This window comes from Amblyomma americanum, chromosome 11 (genome assembly GCF_052857255.1).
Source record: "Amblyomma americanum isolate KBUSLIRL-KWMA chromosome 11, ASM5285725v1, whole genome shotgun sequence".
Lineage (NCBI taxonomy): Eukaryota > Metazoa > Arthropoda > Arachnida > Ixodida > Ixodidae > Amblyomma > Amblyomma americanum.
The window spans coordinates 32802842-32824881 of NC_135507.1; the positions used below are offsets into that span (position 1 = coordinate 32802842).

General features: G+C 47.8%; 1 protein-coding gene across 1 annotated transcript in view; it reads left to right on the forward strand.

The window, feature by feature from the left end:
* Positions 1-22040, forward strand: part of bt (projectin protein bent) — a 206807-nt gene that overhangs the window by 38190 nt on the left and 146577 nt on the right. Inside the window, exon 3 of the mRNA XM_077644518.1 lies at positions 13216-13237. Within this exon, the coding sequence (XP_077500644.1) occupies positions 13216-13237 (22 nt within the window). The remainder of the gene's footprint in view (positions 1-13215; positions 13238-22040) is intronic.

A 22040-nucleotide genomic window follows, 5' to 3' on the forward strand; every position in this document is an offset into this window, starting at 1 on the left:
CTTCGGGGACTGCCAAGGCCAGGACGTCCCTCGAACTCTGCCCTCGAACTCAGGCACAGTACTCTTGAAAGCGCACTACTCGTATCGTTCTTTTGCTATTGCGTCCGAAACTTCCCCATGCGGCATAAATGAGTGCACTCCAATGCACACAAATACACCTAAATGGTACAACAGAAATACACCTAAATGGGAGTAAAAGGGGGTAAACTGTCTTCTAGCGCACGCCCTTTTATAAAAGTGTGTGCACTAGAAGACAGTTTTACTCCCTTTTTAGTCCTTTGTTTAGAGTGTAGGGTGAGAGGGTTAGAAGCATTAGTACTTCTGCACGCTTTCTTCATGCAAGATGGCCTAATATAACGAGTTTCCTGCGCCCATTAAGTGTATTTGCTTTGTTAAGGTTGCGAGAGCAACCACATTGCACCACAACCGCAAAGCCAACCCAGTTCAACCGTCTAACAAACTTGAAGTCACCTTCAGCTGATCTTTGCGGACAGCAGTGATATGTCGAAACGAAAAAGCTTGGCGTTAAAACTTCCCCATCCAGCAGCATTTAGTTTAGATATGCGCTAAGATATGCATATTTAAAAAGAATTTTATGTCGATGTTGAAAACAATGATTGTTGAAAGAGGTGGTGACGTACTCTGGAAAATGTCTCGAAGTGGAAAAAACTGGGTGTCAGCCGAAAATTGTAGCAATATGCGTTGAATAATGCCAGTGCGATCTTGCAATGCGCCTTCAGGACCGTCGCATTACTCGCGTAGCAATGTACGCACTTCCGTACGCTTTATTTTTAGGCACGCATTCGCACTGACACACAACGCCACGTTTTGAGGATTGCAGCTGTTCTGTCGTTCCACCTGTAGACACGAGGGCAATACCTCGTATCAACATCAACTATTCTTAAGCCTCACAATGTCAAACTGTTAAGTCTAGAGAAAGGAACATTCGCAGAAATCTTTAATAAGGAGAAAATATTATTCATTTAAGAGCAGGTAGCGCACGCTTGTCGATATGCGTTCACGTTGAAGGGTATACCGACAAAAGGTGCGTTCGGACAGGCACAAAGACTGAAATATAAAATGTCCTGGCCCGTCCCACTAGGTACAACGGGCTTACATGGGTACCGACAGTGCGAAAGTTTCACACGAGAATGTCGTTTTATCATGTCGCATGTCAATGCTCTCCGCCGAATTAACACTGTTTAACCGGCGACTTCAAGCTCGAGAATGTAGCCCATAATAGGACAGGACACAAGAAGAAGCGACAAACACGAGCGCTCGTGTTGTTCGTTTCTTCTTGTGTCCCGTCCTACTCTGCGCTATATTCTTTTGCTATAGTCACTCACCAACAAGCCCAAAAAGCCACGCTTTTGAACTACATTTTAAGCTCGAATCTGTCAATCTAATGCAAGATCATATCCTATGAACCATGAATTGACGCCCCATTTTGGCCAGTTTTCAGTCCCTAAAAGCACATTTCGGTCGACGTTATCGTCGTCTAACATACCGTCAAAGCCCCATCGGATATTACGTAAGAGGGAAAACCGTGTAAAGGGCGTACAACTCTTTGGCAAACTAAGGAAGGAAACAGCTATGCAAAATGAAAATAAATTAAAGGCAAACGATCGTAAGAAAATATAAAAGATAACTAACATGCAGAGCAAGAGACTGGACATCACTAAATATAAGTGACCATCTTTAGCGATCAGTGTTGGCTGCACCTCGGCATTGCTACATGCTAAGCTTCAAACCGCTGTTTCTCCGTATCTAACTCGGCGTGTGAGCGCTACAGTTACGCTTATTCTAAGCTTTCGAGCGCTACCGTTCCGCTTATATTCGAATTTAAACGGCTGTTTTTCCGCTTCTATGTCGGCTGCAGAGCGTGACTGTCCCGCCTCTTGTCTGGCTTTCGAAAACGTTGCCGTTCCGTTTATACTAAGCGTTGAAGTACTCCGCTTATGCTAGGCTTTCAAGCGCTGCCGTTCCGCGTGCATTCGGCTTTAGAGCGCTGCTGTTCCGCTTGTGCTTGGCTTTACAGCACTGTTGTCCCACATCTATAGCTCGGCTTCAGAGCGCTATTGTCCCGCCTCTGGTTTGGCTTTCGACAGCGGTGTGTTCCGCTTATGCTAGGCTTTCAAGCGATGCCGTTCCGCTTATATTAAGCAGCGGGGCGCTAACGTTCCTCTTATGCTGAGCTTTTAAGTGTTGCCGTTCCGCGTGCATTCGGCTTTAGAGCGCTGCTGTTCCGCTTATGCTTTGCTTTACAGCACTGTTATCCCACTTCTATAGCTCGGCTTCAGAGCGCTATTGTCCCGCCTCTGGTCTGGCTTTCGAGAGCGGTGCCGTTCCGCTTATGACAGGCTTTCAAGCGATGCCGTTCCGCTTACATTCGGCTTTAGAGCGCTGCTTTTCCACTTGTGCTTGGCTTTACAGCACTGTTATCCCACTTCTATAGCTCGGCTTCAGAGCGCTATTGTCCCGCCTCTTGTCTCGCTTTCGAAAGCGGTGCCGTTCTGCTTATACTAAACGTTGGAGCGATAACGTGCCGCTTATGCTAGGCTTTCAAGCGATGCCGTTCCGCTTACATTCGGCTTTATAGCGCTTCTGTTCCGCTTGTGCTTCGCTTCAAACCGCCGTTATCCCGCTTCTACTTCGGCGTCAGAGCGCTGAGTTGACTTCCCTGCTGGCTTCACCGCATCGCCATGCGCCTTGCACTGAGCGTTAGCTCCTGTCGCCTGCGCTGTTTCTTCTGCAGCTCGTTCCAGTCGCAAGGGTTTCACATTTCTGGCACGGTCATCGGCGCCTTTTCGTGTTTGCTGGTGACGTTGCCCGCTTATGTGAGATGTACTTGAGAGTGTAAAGCACTATGCGTCACTACTTGACGCGACTTATATCCGTGAACCAGAAGTATCACCAGTACCCGCTCCCTCTTACCTTCTTTCGTAGCCAAAATGTCTGCTTGATTCATGAGAAGTGAAACTGTGCCGTGTAAAGTACGACAATGCCCATTGTTTCTCATGAGCAGTTTTAGCTGCTCGACAACTCGCACTAAGAATACACGAGAGTGTAGGCCAGAATGTATTCGTCGTATGAAGGAAGAACTCTTACGCTCGTAGCTACCTGACGTCGTGAGCAATAAGCCGTTTTTACAATGCAAAACAAACGTCAAAGGAAAATCAGCTGTTCGCGGGTATTGTACTTTGAGCATATAATGTCCAAACTTTCGTAAAGTTTGGAGTTTGGAAAGAGAATGAGATTTAATCCGTGGCTTTTGGAGGTACGCTTTGTAACAAAGCGTTGCGGCTTCAGGGGCACAAAAGAATGATCTGAGCTTTATGAACGTGCACCAATATCTCACTACAGGATCTTTTTGTATTTAATCTCCATTTAAATGCAGTCGCGTAGCTGTGTCCACGATCGGATTTACGTATTCGCACTCGGTATACGAACGCATTAACCTCTGACCCGCCACAGCGGGTCAAGGATAAGGAAGTCAGCGCTGTTGCCGCATAAGCTCGGTCGCAGTATATTAGCGATCAGATGAAGTTCATATGCGCGTTGCCCTGCGCTTCTGAACGGCTCGAGTAAATGGTATGCGTCAGGCAGGTATCGAGGGAGGTAAGGGCGGGGGGAAGGAATTCAGAGACCTCTCTCCGCCAAAAGAAATTACCTCGGGCCTTAAAAAGAGAAAGTCCGGGCTATGTGCTTGGTATGCGCGTATTAGCCCTGTGTTGTCACGTGTCGGCCCTTTCTCTTACGTCCTTCATGCGCTTTCAGCAAGGGTTCAACCGTGCAAGAATCAACGGCAAACAAGGTCGGCCACTTTGAACCCTTATTTATGTTTTTGGACATGCCGTAATGGTCAAAAGGAGCCACGGGTACTCACTTTGCGAACGAGAAGCGCTGTGTCTCACCTGAGTAGAAATTAAAAAAAAGGCCACGCTTCCTTGCAACGAAACCCTAGACCCCATCCCAATCTTTCTTGCGAAAGTTTCGCAACATTTTGAATCTGGCATAGAAGGAATTGAATTTTCATGTGCCTGAACTAGATCTGAACTATGAGGCATGCCGCATAGTGGAGTACTTCGGTATAAATTTTTGCCTTCATAAGTTTTCTAATAGGTCCTTAAGTCTGCGTATTCACAAAAGTGCTTTCTCGTTTCGCTTGCACTGAAATTCGGTTGCCGTTGTTGAGATCAAGCCCGCGGGCTCATACTCGTCAGCTGCAGCGATCATAGGGGATACTTACCGTCGATTTGGCATTCAGCGCGTGGCATTTTACAGAGGAGTGCGTGGCGGTGCATCGATGACGTGGTATGTTTAAAATGATGGATTACTATGATAAAGGTGTGGAGGCCAGGCTGGCTGTGTCGGGTGGTCCGATGATTGCAGGCTTCCGTTTATTAAGAGGGCCCGGTAGCCGCGGCTGATGAGCCAGCGGAGCGGACTCTCAAAGCCTTGGCCGGTTGCTGAACTGTTTTGAATTCGGCGTGCATACGGGCTCGTGGTTCCAGCTTCAGCCTCTTCGTCTGTTGCGCCTGTGCCGATACCAGCGCCGCTACATAGGCTTACCCATGACGCCATGCGCAGTAAAGGAATATATGGCTCTGTGCGCAGTATGATAACAGAAAAGAAAGTGTGAGCTATATGAATTTCTTAGGAAGTTCAAGGGGCAGCCCACGAGAGTCGAAATGTCCGTGCGAGGCCTAAGGTGAGCGGCGAATAAATGCCGGAGGGCGCGCGTGGCTGCTTTTAGTGCTCGGGTATGGCGATGAGCCAGACCTAACGGCTGAGTGACGTGAGCCGCAGAACTTCGGAGGCAACGTATATGCCGGTAGGAGTCGCAGGTGCGACACACTGGATGATCCTGGAAGGGACGGTGGTAAGACGGACGTTAGGCCACATCTCACTCACGCAACTTCCATAAGCTGCGTGCGTGGGCAACGTGTTAAATGATTATGGTGCTAGCCGAGTTCTACGGCGGCAGAATGCAGGACGGTGTATAGGGTGGGAGAACACCCACGGTTGCAGAAGTAGTCGCTGGCGTCAAGGATTCTTTGCAGTGCGGGAATATAGCTTGATGCACTTCAGGGCGGGAAAGCGCGACGTCGGGTGAAGGCTCTTGCGACGTCGTTGCCTGCGCAACCTCATCGAGAGAAAGGTGATTGGTCTTCATAGCAACGGGGCCCGCAACAGGGAAAACGCACGCTGGTAGGTCACGTAGGGCTTTGGACATGAGGCGGAGCGGGCAGGGTGAATCGGTGGCCGCGATGAATCGTCATAGCAAGGTTGAGGGGGTACCGCGAGAAGTGCGGGCCCAGGAATCATGTAATCGGCCCCAGACGGGCTGTTTATCAGGAAAGGAGCGTCGTACGTGGTTGGCAAAAGGCTTGGGGGTGGGTCTTATACTATGAAGGGGGGATCTTGCTCCAAGTGTGGAAGGGGCTCCTGAAGCCATCCGGGTGGGAGCCAAGGAGGTAGACGACGTGACCAGTATACAGGGTGGGAGGGAGTCCGAATTGTCTGCACGTGTCTCCTGGCGAACCTTGAGGGAAGAATGCAGCGTGGTAGGGGCTTGGTGTGTCGTAGCTTCGGGAACTCTAGTGTGAGCTCTTCCAGTGGTGGCGAAGGCTCGGAAGCCGCAGGAAGAGCTCAGGGAGGCGGCGGCGGCGGCGGCTGCAAGCCCAGGTGGCTAGAGATGGCCTTCTTTAAATAAGCGTAGATGACAGGGCCAGACGGCGGCAACCGAAGCCTTGGAAAGATACCTCATAGGAGCTCGCGACTGACGTAAAGGTGTCGGGAAAGCTGGCGGAACACGTCAACATGAACTTTGGGAGCCCTGCAGCGCCACCCACAAGACATGGTCCTTGGCGTAGAAGGGCTGGCAGTTCGGTAGTCTGGGAATGGTCAGGCGCTAGTAAGGAGCAAGCGACTAACCTTGAGGACACGCAGGCGCGGACATGCTGGCTGAAAAGAGCAAGCTGGCGAAAGCCGTGGGAAAGTTGCCGGCGAATGGCAGGGAATGGTCAGTACGTCAAGCACCGATTGACCAGTCGGGTGGAAGAAACAGTAGGCTGGAAGCGGCCGGCCAAGTTGAGAAGAGGGCCAGCCGGGAGCGCATAGGCGGTAGTTGCGACTTTTCGGTCGTAGAGGCTGATGTCCATAGTTACCAGAAGGTCAGAATAATAATAATTGGTTTTGGGGGGAAAGGAAATGGCGCAGTATCTGTCTCATATATCGTTGGACACCTGAACCGCGCCGTAAGGGAGGGGTAAAGGAGGGAGTGAAAGAAGAGAGAGGTGCCGTAGTGGAGGGCTCCGGAATGATTTCGACCACCTGGGGATCTTTAACGTGCACTGACATCGCACAGCACACGGGCGCCTTAGCGTTTTTCCTCCATAAAAACGCAGCCGCCGCGGTCGGGTTCGAACCCGGGAACTCCGGATCAGTAGTCGAGCGCCCTAACCACCGAGGTTGCGTGTTCAAATCACGTGTGGATCACCAGCTTGTGGAGGTCAGGCTGGGTGTGGAAGGTGGCAGGCGGCCCGATGATTGCAGACCTTCATTTATGAAGGGGCCCTGCTAGCCGCGACTGGTGAGCTGGGGAGCAGACCGAAGATGCTGTTGCCTTGGACATTTGTTGAACTTTGATGGTGATGATCATGATTATTATGATGATCTAAACAACAAATTGCGCATACCCGCACTGGGTAATCGCCGAATCAGGGTGCTGAGGTTCTGCAATCCACGAGCGCTGGAGCTCGCACTTCTTTCAACTTCAGCCTCTCCTTTAACTGTTCAGGTTCCGATACCAGCGCCGCTACAGTGATATTGTAGGTAACTTTCTCTGAGTTAAATGGCTCCGTCGTCGGATTTCGAAACCGAATATCAGAACGCCAGATTGCTGTCCAATAGAAATTTTATACAGGGGACGTATTTCGGAAAGGGTCCTCGACTCATTCTTCTGCTTTATTGCCATTGGTCGGCCCCGGCTTCTGTATCAGGTGGAGCGAACGATATCACTTCCTTAGCTGTAACTCATGACGTCACGAATCTCAACTACCAATGATAAACGGTCAAAATACTGAACCAGGTAAAGAGATAGTCACAAAGTACTGCACAATACTGGAGGAGAGTGGTCGCGGTCGTGAAATTTCTCTGTGTATGGTCCCGTGGTCATGATCCGGTGCGCCATCGCGCGTGTATCGTGAGCCTAGCCCATAGCCTCGCGTTCGTCTGCTAGCTACTAAAGAAAAAAACAGATCTATCTTGTTACCATAGGTAGATGCTGGCATGAAATACCTAACATAACTACCGTAGCGTCTTCTGCGACTCATTGTAGGCGGCGCTTTAACTAAACTTCGTATTTGAGCTTTTGTGGTGGCATTCGCAGCATTTCTTCAGCCATATAGCCACGCGTTCGGCGGCGTTTGCTGCCTGACGCATGAAGCTGCCGTTGTCGCTCGAGCGAGTGTTCTATAGCTCCAATCAAAAACTCAGCCAGCACTACTACCATGATGATGATGCTGACAACAACGACGATGTGCTCACGGGCAAGCCCTTTGCAACGCATAGGCATTTCGGAGTGCTCAGACCGAAGCATATAATAGATAGAAAGGCCTGCCCTAGTTAAATCTTCCACATGACATTCTCCACAACTCTGCGTTTTTCGGTACGGCTCGTATGGAAACAGTATGAAATCTGTAACGACTACAGGAACATAGTATATAGAATCCAAATACGTACGAACTTTGTACGACGTCGTGCTTTTAAGAAAATCATGTAAAATCGTACGGAAACGATACGGAAACCGTACGGAGCACATGTGGAAAGAATATGGATATCCGAACATTTTTTTCCTTATATGAACTTCATATTCTCATAATTGAATATACACCGCTGGTACGGCTTTTTGCAGTAGAGCTTAAAGTAACGCCATCTGGTGTCAGTGCACCCACCTAGCCACTAGCAACAGGCGCGTCCAAACCTTTATTCAATTTTGACCAGGTGGTCGAAATTATTCCGGAGCCCTCCACTGCGGCACCTCTTCCTTTCTTCTTTCACTCCCTCCTTTATCCCTTCCCTTACGGCGCGGCTCAGGTGTCCAACGATATATGAGACAGATGCTGCGCAATTTCCTTTCCTCCAAAACAAATTATTATTATAATTATTAAACAACCACTGCCACTTCTTCGCCCTGAATTTAGGCGAGAAGTCTTGGGAGTCTTACGCTTGCGTTGCGCTCCAGATAAGAGTTCAGGCCTTCATACCGACGAGGACGTTGCCCGCCCAACTGTCCGTCAGGAGGGCGCCCAAACTCATCCTCCTGGCCCCCAAGTCTGAGGGGCGTTAGCTCATGTCAGCCGCATCAGCCGCGCTGCCATGCAGAAAAGTCGACGCGGGAGTTCTCCGCCGCCTCCGCGCACGCGTTAAAATAGGCTCAACAAGGGAGGTTCGTCGTCAGCGGAATCCCCGGCGGCCCCTCAAGGGACGAAATGTTTTCTGTAGACAACACGCGTTGCCAAACGCCCCCCTCCCCCTCCTTCCCGGCTTTCCTTTTAGACACTTGGCCTGAAACACCTTGCATAAAAAAGCAAGCCTAGGAGGTGGTCGTGGCGCCGATTGAGTCACACGGCGCGCCGCGAAGACGGCTGTTACGTCACAACCTGTTTCCACTTATGGCGCCTCGCGTCGAGGTTTTGTTGTGTTTATTTGTGCTTTAGTGTTCGTTAACTCGGGGCGTTGGCGCTTTGGGGCTTGTTTATTGGATGAGATTCGTCTTTCTTACGTATCACGCCGGAAGGAAAGGATAACTTGTTCTGCCGTTGCCGGAGTTTGACGTAGGAGCAGACTTGGTGAAGCAAAATCGGCCGTTTTTTCCTTACATATATCTGGAATTCCACGAAAATGTTCACAATATTCTGCGGTTACCTGTTTTATAGTGGTCTATATTTTCTCCTGCCGTTGCCAGGTCAAAGTAGTTCGTGTGATCTCACGCGAGCATCCCTGAAAAGCTATCGGCTCCGCACACCACACAGAGTGGCACGTACATACCTCGCTTTCAAAAATAAAGGTGGTTGTTTGTTCGCTCACTCACTCACTCACTCACTCACTCACTCACTCACTCAATCAATCAATCAATCAATCAATCAATCAATCAATCAATCAATCAATCAATCAATAAATAAATAAATAAATAAATAAATAAATAAATAAATAAATAAATAAATAAATAAATAAACCAGTCAATTATTCAATCGATTAATCACATTGGCGACAAAAACGCTTTCTTGGTAGCCACTGGGAGCTGCAATATGAAAGTGACCCAACCAATCATAACTTCATAGGTAAGAGTTCAACGCACATTCTTTTCTTTGTTCTTAGTACTTTTAATCTAGGCGCATAATGTCAGTAAGACATTTTCAATATGAGCGCAGAATCGACAACCTAATTCGTTCTTGTTCGCAAACTGGATGTCCTCTGTTATACCGGAGCTACGAGCATACCTGCACATCGATAAGAACTTTGTTACTATAAGTGTACTTCTGATTTTCTGAGTCTGCGGTAAGCTGCGTCTTCTAAATGGACGTTAAAACCGCTTAGTGTGCTCCAACTATAGTTTATCTCGAGTGCCAGTAAACGGGTTTACCCCGCGCGAGTGCAGCACCATTTGCGCTGAACAGTACTTTTCCCTTAGCTGCGTCCTCGGTGGCGATGGGCTGTAAAGAACCCCCAGGTGGTTAGCCCCATATAGACCCCGGTGGCATGACGCATCTCGGCTTACCACGGAGAGAAACAATCTTGAGAACCTGCCAGAGTCCTCGCTTTTTTCCAGCGGTGAAGCGATGACAGCGACATCTGTTGCTACCCTCCTTTCCCCAATTCCTTCTCCTCTCCCCAGCACATCGACTGACGGCGTCCAACTTCAAGCATGCCTCAATCGCATGACATTTCACAGAACAGGCACATTCTCGACATGTCTCCCATCCAGACAGCGTGAATCACGCTCCTACTCACCAGCAATTGAACTCCAGGAGTCTGTCATGACATGACTTCGCGGACGCATATTAAGCGGGAGGGAATCCCATTTTCTGCTACATATATTTGTACAGAAAAAAAAAGGAAGAAAAGTTTTTCTTTTTCATCCCCAATGGCGGCCGTGACCACGTTCAGCGAACGTTTTCGCGTCTCGTGAATGAAAGTTGTAGCCAGGTCACGTTATCCAACGCATCCACGGGCGATCAGTCAAGAGGTGTAACCGATGTCTGCCTTTTTTTTTCTTTCTTACGTGCTTTCCGATAGAAGAAAATGTTGTTATGCGCAGCTAGGTTTCGCGCTTTAACAGCGCTTCGAGTGCGTTCTGCATTGGATGCCTTTCCCTAGAAAAAAATTTCTCTCTGTCAAATAATTAAACATTATTAGACAAAGGCTGTATGCGTCACCTAAGTCGTTCTGAAGTCTAGGCTTGACCCGTTTCATACCTTTGTACTCCTGTGCACTGTACTGTACAATTCTCTCCTATTTAATAGCCAGTGTAGACCCGAACTGCCTCCCACGAAGCTAAGGGCTTGAACCAGCTCCTTGACTCCAATGCGACACGGAGCAGTCCAAGTATTTTGGGCTGGCTTTCCTTAAAAAATGGTCTATAGACAGTCTATAGACTTTGTAAGCTCTATTGCGTTCCTATAGATATTTCTTTTTGTCTATTCATAATAGACTGTCTATAGACTAAAGTCTACTAAACGTGTATGGCCATAAATATATAGATGCATATAGACTGTCTGTAGGATTTGTATTGCCTATAGACTGTTCTCTGGGGTTTGTCAATAGGGAGTCTATAGACTTTACAGGCAGAAGTGTATGGACAGTGTATAGAGTGTCTTAAGAAATTTTGGTAAGGTTTATGGTGTGGTTCCATATTTGCGAGGTTGTGAGGTGCCCCAGATACGACGGAAGACATTCTCCGGTATTTAGTTTTCTAGCGAATCTGCAATTATTGTTTAACACTTATGCCATTAACAGAAACTTCATTTTTTGAAAGCAACTGTTCTTCTGTATATACTGGTATGAAAGCTGTGTACTGCCCGTTTTTTTCTTCCAAATTAATATTTTGTATTATATATCATGTCCACAAATTAAGTCGCCAAAATATTTCTCAGATTCGTATGGAATCGCTGGTCCGGTCGATTCCAGTTGCACCGTAAGTCAAGCGTCGAAAGCAGGCTGTAATTACTATGTTGTGAAGCGCAAATGTGTGAAAATGTACCTCTTCACAACGAAATTCGATATAGAGCCATCAGATACTATAAGTTCCTCGGGACTCTAACCTTGGACCTCTGCTATTTATGGTGTTTGTGAATTATTAATTTGCGACACTTAAAAAGTATGTCACTCTAATATACGCCGATGACCTAAAGGTGTTCCGACAGGTTAGGAATGATACCGAGTGTTTGCATTTACAAGGAGATATCTACGCTGTTGACGAATGGTGCAAAATGAACCGCCTTGAACCTAATGTAGATAAGATGCCGGTTATGTCTGTTACTCACAATCGCAACAAACTAACGTTTTCTTGACTCCTAGCCTCGGATACAATCAATCGAGTTTCATGCGTTCGTGATCATGGCGCCACATTTCTCTGCCAGTTGGAATTTCGTACCCACACTTCTTCTGTTGGGGCTCAGTCATTGCACTGACCTAGCGCTCTTTCACGCTTAGCAAAAAAAAAAAAAACCATCACTATGGCTGCATAGTGCACTTGTTTCGAAGCCTGTCAAGCCCGCGCGCGGAGTTTTCTTCTGTAGTTCAAAATGCTATTTCGGCAGCAACGTCCCAGAAAAAAGTGCGAGTCCAGCATAAACTAGTCTGCATAGTTTATGATCGATACACTGGCAGGCGACATTTCTTTGATTGCGATTCACTGCTTTCTCATCTCCAAATTATTCTTTTGGTCGTGCGCAGAGAAAAGCATGATATTGCTTTCCTTTATCAGATGCTGCGCGATAACATCGATCCTCCTTAAATGCTGTTATAATTTTTATCCGAGTACCATCACGTACGAGCTTGAGACTACAAGCCGTTCTTTGTGGAAAACGCACTTGCCATGGCAATCCCATCAACAGCTCTCTCTGTCTATACAACTCACAAGTACACATGTTGTGATGATTTTTTGCCGCATTTTTCGTTATGATCTTGCTTGTGCATACATTAATGCTTATTTTATATATCATTGCGTGCCTTAAGCTCTCTGCGTTTTTTATTATTACTTTCTTATTTCCATATTTTCTTCCTCTGCATAATATATCCACTGCGTCATTTATCTTTGTGTAATGTAGCATTCTTCTCGTAACGTGCACCATCTTTGTAGAGTGCCATGCTCCTTGCGGGTGCGTGAAAATAAAAGACAAATAACTTAATTCACAAAACTAATTTCACTACTAGCAATTGCTTAATGGCAGTCTCACTGAGAGGGCGGCCAGAAAAGGAAAAAAAAAAGAATTTAAAGTGAGAATTACCTCTGGGCTGATGTTACCCTAGAGTCAAGTCTCTTTGATCTATTTACAATACTTACGTGTTTACATTAGTAGGATGCAACTTAACAAACAGCATTGGATAATAACAGTCTATGGACCACAGAGGGCTGGCTGTATTACTCCTGCAACAAGTTACAGCAGGAAACGAAATCATCATATTAATTCTTTGCTCTATTAAACAAATCAGAGGCATCAAAATCGTCGCGGCTATAACTTCATCTTGCGATTCGCATTTTTTTCCCAAGTAACAAGAATAGCTTCATCAGAGAAATATTTCCTTGTCACGGAAAAAGAATGTGTGGCGTCATGTATGTGGGAGGAGCTTGACTGCAGACTTAACTTGTATCCGACAACAGCAGCCGTCTTAATGAATATCTTACAGGGGACTCATTTTGTAAATTTGATTGGTTTTTATCGTTTGCCGCTGTCTCTTATGATGCCAGGACTGTTAGTGGCAGGCAGTGTTATTTGCCGGTTATAGCATTCAAGACAGAGATGACCAAAGGCGCAAATGTGAAAGGAATAAACCAGAAAAACATTCGCTTAAAACTGTGCGCCTGGATGTTTTATACCTGCACTGGGTAAAACTGACACTCTATTGTCGTGATGCACCTCGACATTAGAATATTTTCTTTCTGTTGGCTGTTTCATTAAAGCTATTTTTTTCTCTCTCTCTTTCCAGCTGCTGACGAGCCCCTGGACCAGTAAGTTGAAATTTATCCTTTTTTTTTTTTGCCTGAGGTCGCTTGCATGCAAGTGCACGTGCATGTTTACTTTGGTGTATGTTATCTTCAGGACTTACGGTGGCCATAGCAGCTCAACATCGCAAAATCATTTTGCCTCGATGTGTGCAGGTAAGAGAGTCGATAAATGAGATACAAGCATATAATAGAGAGAACAAATAACACAATGTCTGTTAGGCTATAGCTGACGCAGGGCGGGGCTGATCTGACAACACTTGCAGGGTCCTTTGTTCTGAACTCTACGTGACAAGATTGATGATGCAGATGACAATCACAGCGTTTACGATGATGATGGTTATGTGCTTAACGCGCAGAGTAATTAGCATGCGTTGTGTATTAAAGCAAGTTTTGGTAGAACTGTGCATGCGCTCGTTTCGCTGCGTTTATAAAGCGACATCTCTAAACGAAAATTCAGAAAAGGCCCCAGTAAAATTCTGATGCTACATGGTAATCGCGCTAAACTTCTTGGCTGATGCGACGAGCACTGTCGTCTGAATATGCGCGGGCATAGATAGGGCACAACTGGTGAGCCTTGCCATGCGCTTAAAAACTATCAGTCTTCATCACGCCTAGACGCTGCAGATGTTACTAAGGAACCTGAGTGAATGTTTAAGTGGATACGTTTAGTAGACGGCTGTAGTAGGAGCTCTGATGTATGTTAAGAGACCACCATGATTATATTTTTCGCACTTTTAAACACTACGCCATATTTTTCTTTGCTACACTTCCTGTTCAACATTACCCCCTAGAAAAAAGTTAGAAAGCCTTGTATGACAATAATTTGTGTTTATGACTGCTTCGAGTTACAGCATACCACAGCGTTCTGTTATCAATTGTAAGAAGGTTGTCTATGTGGTGGCATAACTAAATTAAAAATGAACTCGGAATTCGTGAATGCTAAGCTGTACTGATATTTCCATGAGTGTGTAGTCGGAATGGTCTGTGCACATTCGAGGACGAGATAAGAAAGCACCGTGTTTAATTGCGCTTTATGCTACCTGGAAAAAACAAAGTGCGATGCATCGTAGGGACGTCGACGTACGATTAATTCGCGTGCACATTAGTAAGCCTATAGCTAAATCCCTGCAAGTAAGCAAGGACCCCCATGCAGTCCAAGAACCGCCCCGAAAATTAAAGCTGCTGATGTACCGTAAAAAAAAATACCAGATTTTGCCAGTCTTAGCTGGTATACTTGAATTTTTAAATGTCGCATGACAAACGCTTGACGTATGAAGAATTCTAGACGCTCCAACCAAGTGTGACAAAATGAGAATATAATTATTGGTGAAAGCGGTCAACTGACGCTGGACATGCGCAGCGCAGTGACAGGGGGGCTTTCCCACCTGTTCACTGCGCATGAGCAGATGGCTTGTCCGGTGCGGGTCTTCGCTACGCTAGAGTAGCGGCCAGCGCGGGATCGTTCAGTGTTCACTGTTGCGCAAGTCAAGTGGAGCAGCTTCTCACTGCCCGCTGATCCTCGCACACTTTAAGTTTCAAGCCATCATCTAGCGTGCTGTTTCAAGCCACCCTCCCAGATATGTGGCTCGCGAAGCAGCTATCCCTCTCACCCCCCCCCCCCCCCCCTCTCACTGCCTCTCCGCTCTCGACCGGGCATAGGCCGCGGAGAAGAGTTTGGCTTGGCACGCCCGAATGCATTTCGACGCCGCAAACAGCTGATGTCGTTGAGCCGGCTGAATAATGCAGTGCCCTGTCTCAGCCCCTCCCCCCCCCCCCCCCCCCAGTGTTTCCAACCGGCAGTAAACCACGCTGCGGTGAAGAATTCATTCGCCCGTTGCCCATGACGCTACTGCTGCTTCCTCACCCACCTTCCCTCTCATAACGTAACCCCCCCCCCCCCCTCTCCCCTTTCGGGGCGCTCGGAAGCACTGCTCGCTGCCTCTGGTCGTCTCAGTAACACTCGGCCGCGGGCTAGCGGCAGCAGTGTTATTTTTGGCCTTCAGCACGCCCACCTCCGTGGTCATATCTCACGAGCTCGGCTTGGCAGCCGAGAAACCGCGCGCCGCTAATTCGAGAATTGAGAGTGCGCTAAACGCCCCGCCGACTGTCTCCTATTCCCCCCTCTCCCTTTCGCGGAGAGCGGAGGGGGGGAGAAGTCGCCACACGGTGGAGCGACCTTGTGGCCCCGGGTGGCACTGCTTCGGCCCGACTCATCAGTGGCCTCCGTGGTCATTTGTACGAAACGCATTAACAACGCTACCCTCTCCCCTCCCTTCGCCCCTAATCTTTGCGGTGCATACAGTGAGCCTGTGCTTACGGCAGTTGGCTCGGACTATAATGGTCGCTTTCTGTAAAATGTAATTTCGTGCTGAGAATCCTTTTCAATCTGCATTGTTTACTATTCTTTTCGCCTCTGTTTACTAGGCCGCGAGAAAGAGTCTTTATCTTGAAAAAAAAATCTGGATATATTTCAAATACTGAAGAGCACAGTCGAGCTGACTAGAAGCGAGGAGAGGAGGGATAATAAAAAAGCTTAGTCATCGATTTGTCACTTCTACGTTTTCTGTTACATCTGGGTTAAATAACACTGGTACTTGCAAGTGCACGGAACGGGCTACATGGCAAGTTAAAAGCAAGTGTAAGGACGGTTTTCTTGACTGAGCGTGGAATTTGTTTACACTGAAAGCTTGGACACACATTCTATGTTAGCCTTTGAGATAACATTAGAGATTACAGACCTCGTTGTTTGATAGCGTCATAATAGCTGGCATATACTCCGTTACGTCACAACCGCTAAATGCATAAAAAATCTAAGTCATGCTTAGTCGACGCGGTCATTCAACGTGTTTGGTGACTTAGATGACGTAAACAATTATTAATTCAACATTACTGGCTGCTATAATGCATTGCAGAGACGGTGGAAGATATTTATGAAAAGAAATTTTGTTCATTTTCTGCAAGGGTTTTATTACTGATGATGATGGTTTCGAAGTAGGATTACATATAAAGGTATCTATACCGGAACAAAAAAATTCGCGTTACGCGATGGTGGGTCACTTGTAGAAGATTTGGGCCCCGTAACTCTTGCAGCTTACCATTGCTGCACACGGCTATCTTACATTGTTAACGCTGAGGCGCTGACAGCGTCCGGACAACTCGAACTTCCAACGTGTAGCTATTATTACGTTTGACATAAGTTCATGCTCACATATGTTGTTCTGTGACAGGAATATAGGTAGCGTGACAGTTCGTACAACGTCCTCTACTAGGCAGGACGCATTTCGTGCAGAAATTCTGTCCAGATTTTTGCGCCGAGATTTTTTTGTACAAAATACAGTAGCATAACATTCGGTTATTTACGATGCATACGGAATACACTAATGATTACCACTTCCCTGAAATCTTTTTACTGCCCCGCTCATGTCTTCAAACTACTGTGAACAAATTATTCCAAAGTTCTTTTGTGAGCTAATACCCTGTGAAGGGTCCTTAAGGGATCAGTAAATGATGAGCTATAAACGAGACGTGAGCAACGTTAGTGAATCATGTAGGAAAACAGCATAGAGCTGATCATAATGAAATTTAACTCAAGATATACAAGTACTGCAGGCGAATCATAAGATGTTTCTTTTTGTCAGCGTCGGGATGTCAACATTGGTTGTTGTAGTTTGCATTGTTACGTAAATTATGTTTAGGTAAGAAATCTGATCCAGCAACCACCGACCGCTTTGGGAGTTTGTCAACTTTAATAATTTTGGCCCGCACGGGTCTAGAACTTAATTTCCCCCGAAGAAAAAATAAAGACGCAAGGAACGCAAGGAAAGCATGGCGCTCCATGATCAGTGCTTATGAACATAATTTCTGCTGTTCTAGAGCTGTATATTTATTTTGCTTTCCTCCGAAAGCAAGTCGAGCATGGAGTGCTCAGCACTTCTAAGCGACCTAGTTTGGCCCCTTGCTTTACCGGAGCGCTCGGAGGCGCCAGCGTCTTAGCTCTTCTAAACAACCCTCACTGCTTCCACAGAGTCAACAAACAAAGAACTGCTCAGCGGAGACAGAAAACTCGGGGATCGCGCCGTTTCTCCTGCAGATTCCAGCTCTTCTGAGTTCCCTCTTCAATCTTCAACCCCCCTCTCTCTCTTCTTCCGCGCGCTGACTCTCAAAATATTCTCGCGCGCAAAACTGACTGGAAAAACCAGGCCGGTGGCAGCAGCTGGGCGCATGACCGTCTCGAAGACGCTGTATTCCGAAAACGTACACCACTCGACAACTTCGCAGCTAACTTACTTTTTCCTCTGCATTAGCAACGCGTGCACGCTAAAGAGTAAAGAGAAAGAACCACGGTGCTTTACTACTTCTGTCTAGTCCCCGAGCTTCAGCTCTCCGTTGCTGCCTGGGCGCTTTTCCGCGAACCCAAATCACCGCGCGAGGCCTTTCCCCAAGGTCTGGCTCCGTCTCCGGCGCCGGCACCCACCGGGTCTCCGTAATCTCGGTCGAGAATCTCGGTTACTCTTCTCCAACGCCTCGTCGCGCGCGACCTTCCCAGGGGTCAACCCTCACACTGAGCCTGCACTCTCACCTACCTCCACTCCTCGAATACCTGCAAAAACAGGCAATCTGGCAAAGTCTACTACGGCGCCGCTGCAGTGGCAGAGCTGCAGGCCGCCGCCGAGGCAGCCACGGCACTGGCGGCAGCGGTGAAGGCATCTTCCGTCCTCTCCCACCGCTCCCCTCTGTTCCACCTCTCTCCTCCGCCAGAGGCTCTCGAACACCGTGCGCACCACCCGAGCGCCCTCTCTTCCTTCGCCCCAAGCGTTCACCCGCTCCCCCCTCTCACCTCGCTCCTCTTCCCCTCCTCCTCTCCATCCTCCCGCTTTTACACCCATCTCCGCTGCCGGGGCCGGCCCACTTTACGAAAAAACCGCGCTCCGCCCGCCCCAGCGAGCCCCAGCAAGGGGAGCTCCCGCGGAGGTACAAGGCGTCCGCCACTCGACGAAAGCCACGAAGAGAACTCGGAATACGACGAAGAGCCCCCTCCCAAGACAGCCTCGGAGTTTGCCTCGGTGTCCGCCGGATTCGGCGAAGGCCGCCTGTCGCCGCAACCCCCCCCACCCACACCCGCCTGGAATGTGCCTCCATCAGCTGGATTAACTCAACAACCGGCGCCCAATCAAGCAGGGCCCGTGTGGCTCGTTCGTTTTTCACACCCGCCGCCTCGGGTGTGAACGACAGCAGAGGAGCGAGAGCAAGAAAGAGAGAGAGAGAGCGCCTCAAGGAGAGAGGGGTAGAGGAAGGGGGGATCGGTGCTCGATCCCCTGCTTGCTTGCTGGTGCACAGCCATACGACGGCGCCCGCCACGAGCCAGGACCGGTTTGGATTTTAGCGCCGCCACCGCCGTCGTTGCCGACACCCATCCAGCGTGATGGGGACACGGTAATTCCACACCTTTTTCCCCTTTCTCGACGGCGCTTTCCAGGCTCGCGAGAGCTTAGCGTACGTCCTCAGCGTAACGCGCCTACTCTACTTCCCGCGAAAGACACCTCCGTGTGCTCGAAAAGTGGCTAAAACCTTTATTATTCCAGTGCGACAAAGTGCGCTTCGAAACCGAAACCGAAACGTCGATGTGCTGGCTAGAACAGGGAACGTTGAACGTTATTCCTATTTTAAGGACGCGTCCGCGGTCATTTGTTGTTTAAGTGTGAAACTAGCAAGGATTCCAGGGCTATGTTTAGAACGCCTTGGCAATCGAGCGCCTAGCTTCTCCTGGGGGGTGTGAACATACTTCGAATGCCGCTGCTGTGGCTGTTCGACGCTGGAGAGCCAGTTACGCCTTTAAAAGAGATCAGAACTTTGTCTGCAAGAGGGCAACGCCTCTGCCGTCTTTGTTTTCAGTGTTTGTGACCACTTCGTAGATCTACCAGTGAATGCTGCTCAAATGTCTGGAGGCGTAAAGATGCAGCGCTTTCCGTGACAGTGCTATGCTAGGATGTAAAGCTCAGTGAGCGGTGACGTAAACTACTCGCCCTCTAAAAGAAATGAGTCGGTAGAATTCTTTTGCCTGGTTTCTAAACTTTGAACTCTGCAGGATTTCGTAGGCGGGTCCCCGTAGCATGCCTCAAATTGCCATAGCTCGCACTTATACTTGTTTTGGATAGTTTCGGATGCGTTCACTCTCTCCTTATAAGAAAGAACGTCCTCTAAGGGCAAGTGTAAGTTGTGGTGCCGGAAATCAAATGTACGGATCCTATATTTGTCGAGAAAAGCTCTCTCTGTCTTGCACATTGGCCGTTTCAAAATGATTATCTAGGCGGCCAGCCTCATATCACGGTTTACCTTCAAGAAGAAAAAAAAAACTTTATGCACAGGTTGTCGGCTCTTGTTATCAAGCGCTACATTGACAACATTATTCTCCTGGAAACTACTTCAAACAGCACTATCTTTAAGACGTGGTACACGATATTTGTTGATTATCGCAATAATTACGGGGCTGTCGTGCAAAGCACCAGAATTACGTTTGAGAAAATGCTAGCTGACATCACCTATTTTTTAACCTGGGCTGCAAAAACAAGTACAACCCTATAAATACATTAAAATTGAACAACCGTAACTGAGTAATCGCGGTCGTGCTCGTTTGTTAGTTCTTGACACACTTTCCGATTCCACACTCAAGAAACGAGCGGAGACAACGGGCAGGCCGCTCTTCTGTGAACGTTGTCGGTTTAGTTTTTCTGCTTCAATCTTGTGGCCAGGTCCAATCGCAAAGGTGAAATTGTGAAATATCGAGGACTTCAAGTCTCTCCTAACACCGCGTCGGTAACGTTGTAGCGTTTGGGCCGTCACATCGGATATTGTGAACTACGTAAACACTACGAGCTTTACATGTTACCATGAAATCAAATTAAGAAAAAAAACTCGCGCTATGATTCAAGCACCGCAGAGTTTACTCAGAAAAGGCTAGAAGTTCCGTCATTAGGGCGCGTTATTGAGTTAGTTGCTCTCATTTTTTCTCTCATAAAACAGCGCCCGATTTTTTTTTCTTCATTCCAACTCAGACGCTATTTCATCTGAGCGTTTCTCGAGTCTAGCATTTACGTGAATTCCACATACTACTCAACCACATACCGCTCATCTAACTGATCGGTGATTGAGCGTAACTGAAGCAGAATATCTAAAGGTGAAGATATACAGCTTAAGCTATGAGTTAAGATATACGACTGCTGTTATAGAACTGAAGCTAATCTAACATAGCCAATTTGGAACGAATACAGAGAAAGGCTGTTAGATTCATCTTTAATAAATATGCAAAGACTGACTCCCCCACCACATTGATGGAAATTAACCAAATTGAACGACTTGAACTACGAAGAAAAATGTTCAGGTTAGAGTTTCTTGCGCTTTTATTAGAGAACAAATTTGGTCTGGCCCCTCATTATACTTAAAGCTGTTATCTGCCAGAGAAACGTGACATTACCACCCTAGTTTTCTAACCCCTATATTCGCCAAAACAGACACCTACAAGTTTTCATTTTTCCCACGAACTATAATAGATTGTAATCAAATAAATCAACCATTGCCCCATGAGGTCTAACCAATTAGTGCTATTTCTGTCTATTTTCCAGTGTTATTTAGTTCTTATTTCGCTCATTTGTACGCCCACCCTGCTTGGACTTAGTGTCCGCAGTATTTCATAAATAAATAAATAAAAAAATATCGAATGAGGTAACATGCGTTCATGTATCTAGCGGTAGTTTCCTTCGTGAGAGCATTCCAGGGCGTCGAGGCTACCGGGAGGGGTGACCTTGGCGCGCGGAAGGGGCTCGCGCCCCCGGAGAGTGGCGGCGAATTGTGGCCGTGTGCAAAATGCGCTGACACTGCTGAAGCGAAGATGACGCGCGCTCGCGTTGCGCTTGTCCCGCCGCGGTCGCTGCCGCTGCGTTGTTTTTGCTGTTGTTTATCGCGCTAGCTTTCTTTAGCTTGTTCCCGCTTTGAAAGCTTCCCCCCCCCCCTCGCTAGAAAGAAAGAAAGAGAAAGCGAGACATTCGAGAGCTGGTCCTCAAGCCAACGCTGCTTCTGGCCAAGAAGCTGGGTGGAACGGGGCCGGTGGAAAAAGGACAGACTGAGGGGGGGGGGGGGGGGGGGGGGGGGCTGGCGAGCGGCATTTTTTTTTGCTTTTACTTCTAATATTTCCTTCCCTGCGGGCAGAAGAAGGGGGAGGGGTGTCAGGCTCGCCCGTTGACTTGTTTGCGTGAGTCAGGGAGCTAATATTACAGCGTCGTTTTCTCGGGGGCATCACTACCACCCCCGCCTTCGCCCTACATTTTGTGGGGGGTCGAAGAGGCCGATGTGGCAGCCGGGGGGACGAAGGGGGGCAGTCAATTATAGCGGACGTGGTTCACGTGCCACCTTCTTCCGAGGTCGCATCCTCCTGTCATCATCAGGTCGCGGCGCAGTTGCTGGAGCGAGCGGGCGCAAATGATCGATGGCGTCGGGGGTCGCTTCATAATTGACAAATATGCGTAGAGTGCGTTTGGCCTTCGATTCTTTCTCAGCTTTATGTTCCTGTCCAGGTGTTCGTGCACCTGTCATTAATGCGGGTCTGAAAATAAAATTCAAATTACATATCTAGTTCTACAACGGGCACCGATTAAATTGAATGTGGCAAATATATTACGTACGCGTCCTCTCGTACCGAGGATTACTTAATATGTCATGAAAAGGCTTTATGATTATATGTATTCGAGCACACATTTAATTCGCAAGTACTGCACACGAGATAAAATTGTCTTCGGGCCTGGTTTAGTCAATT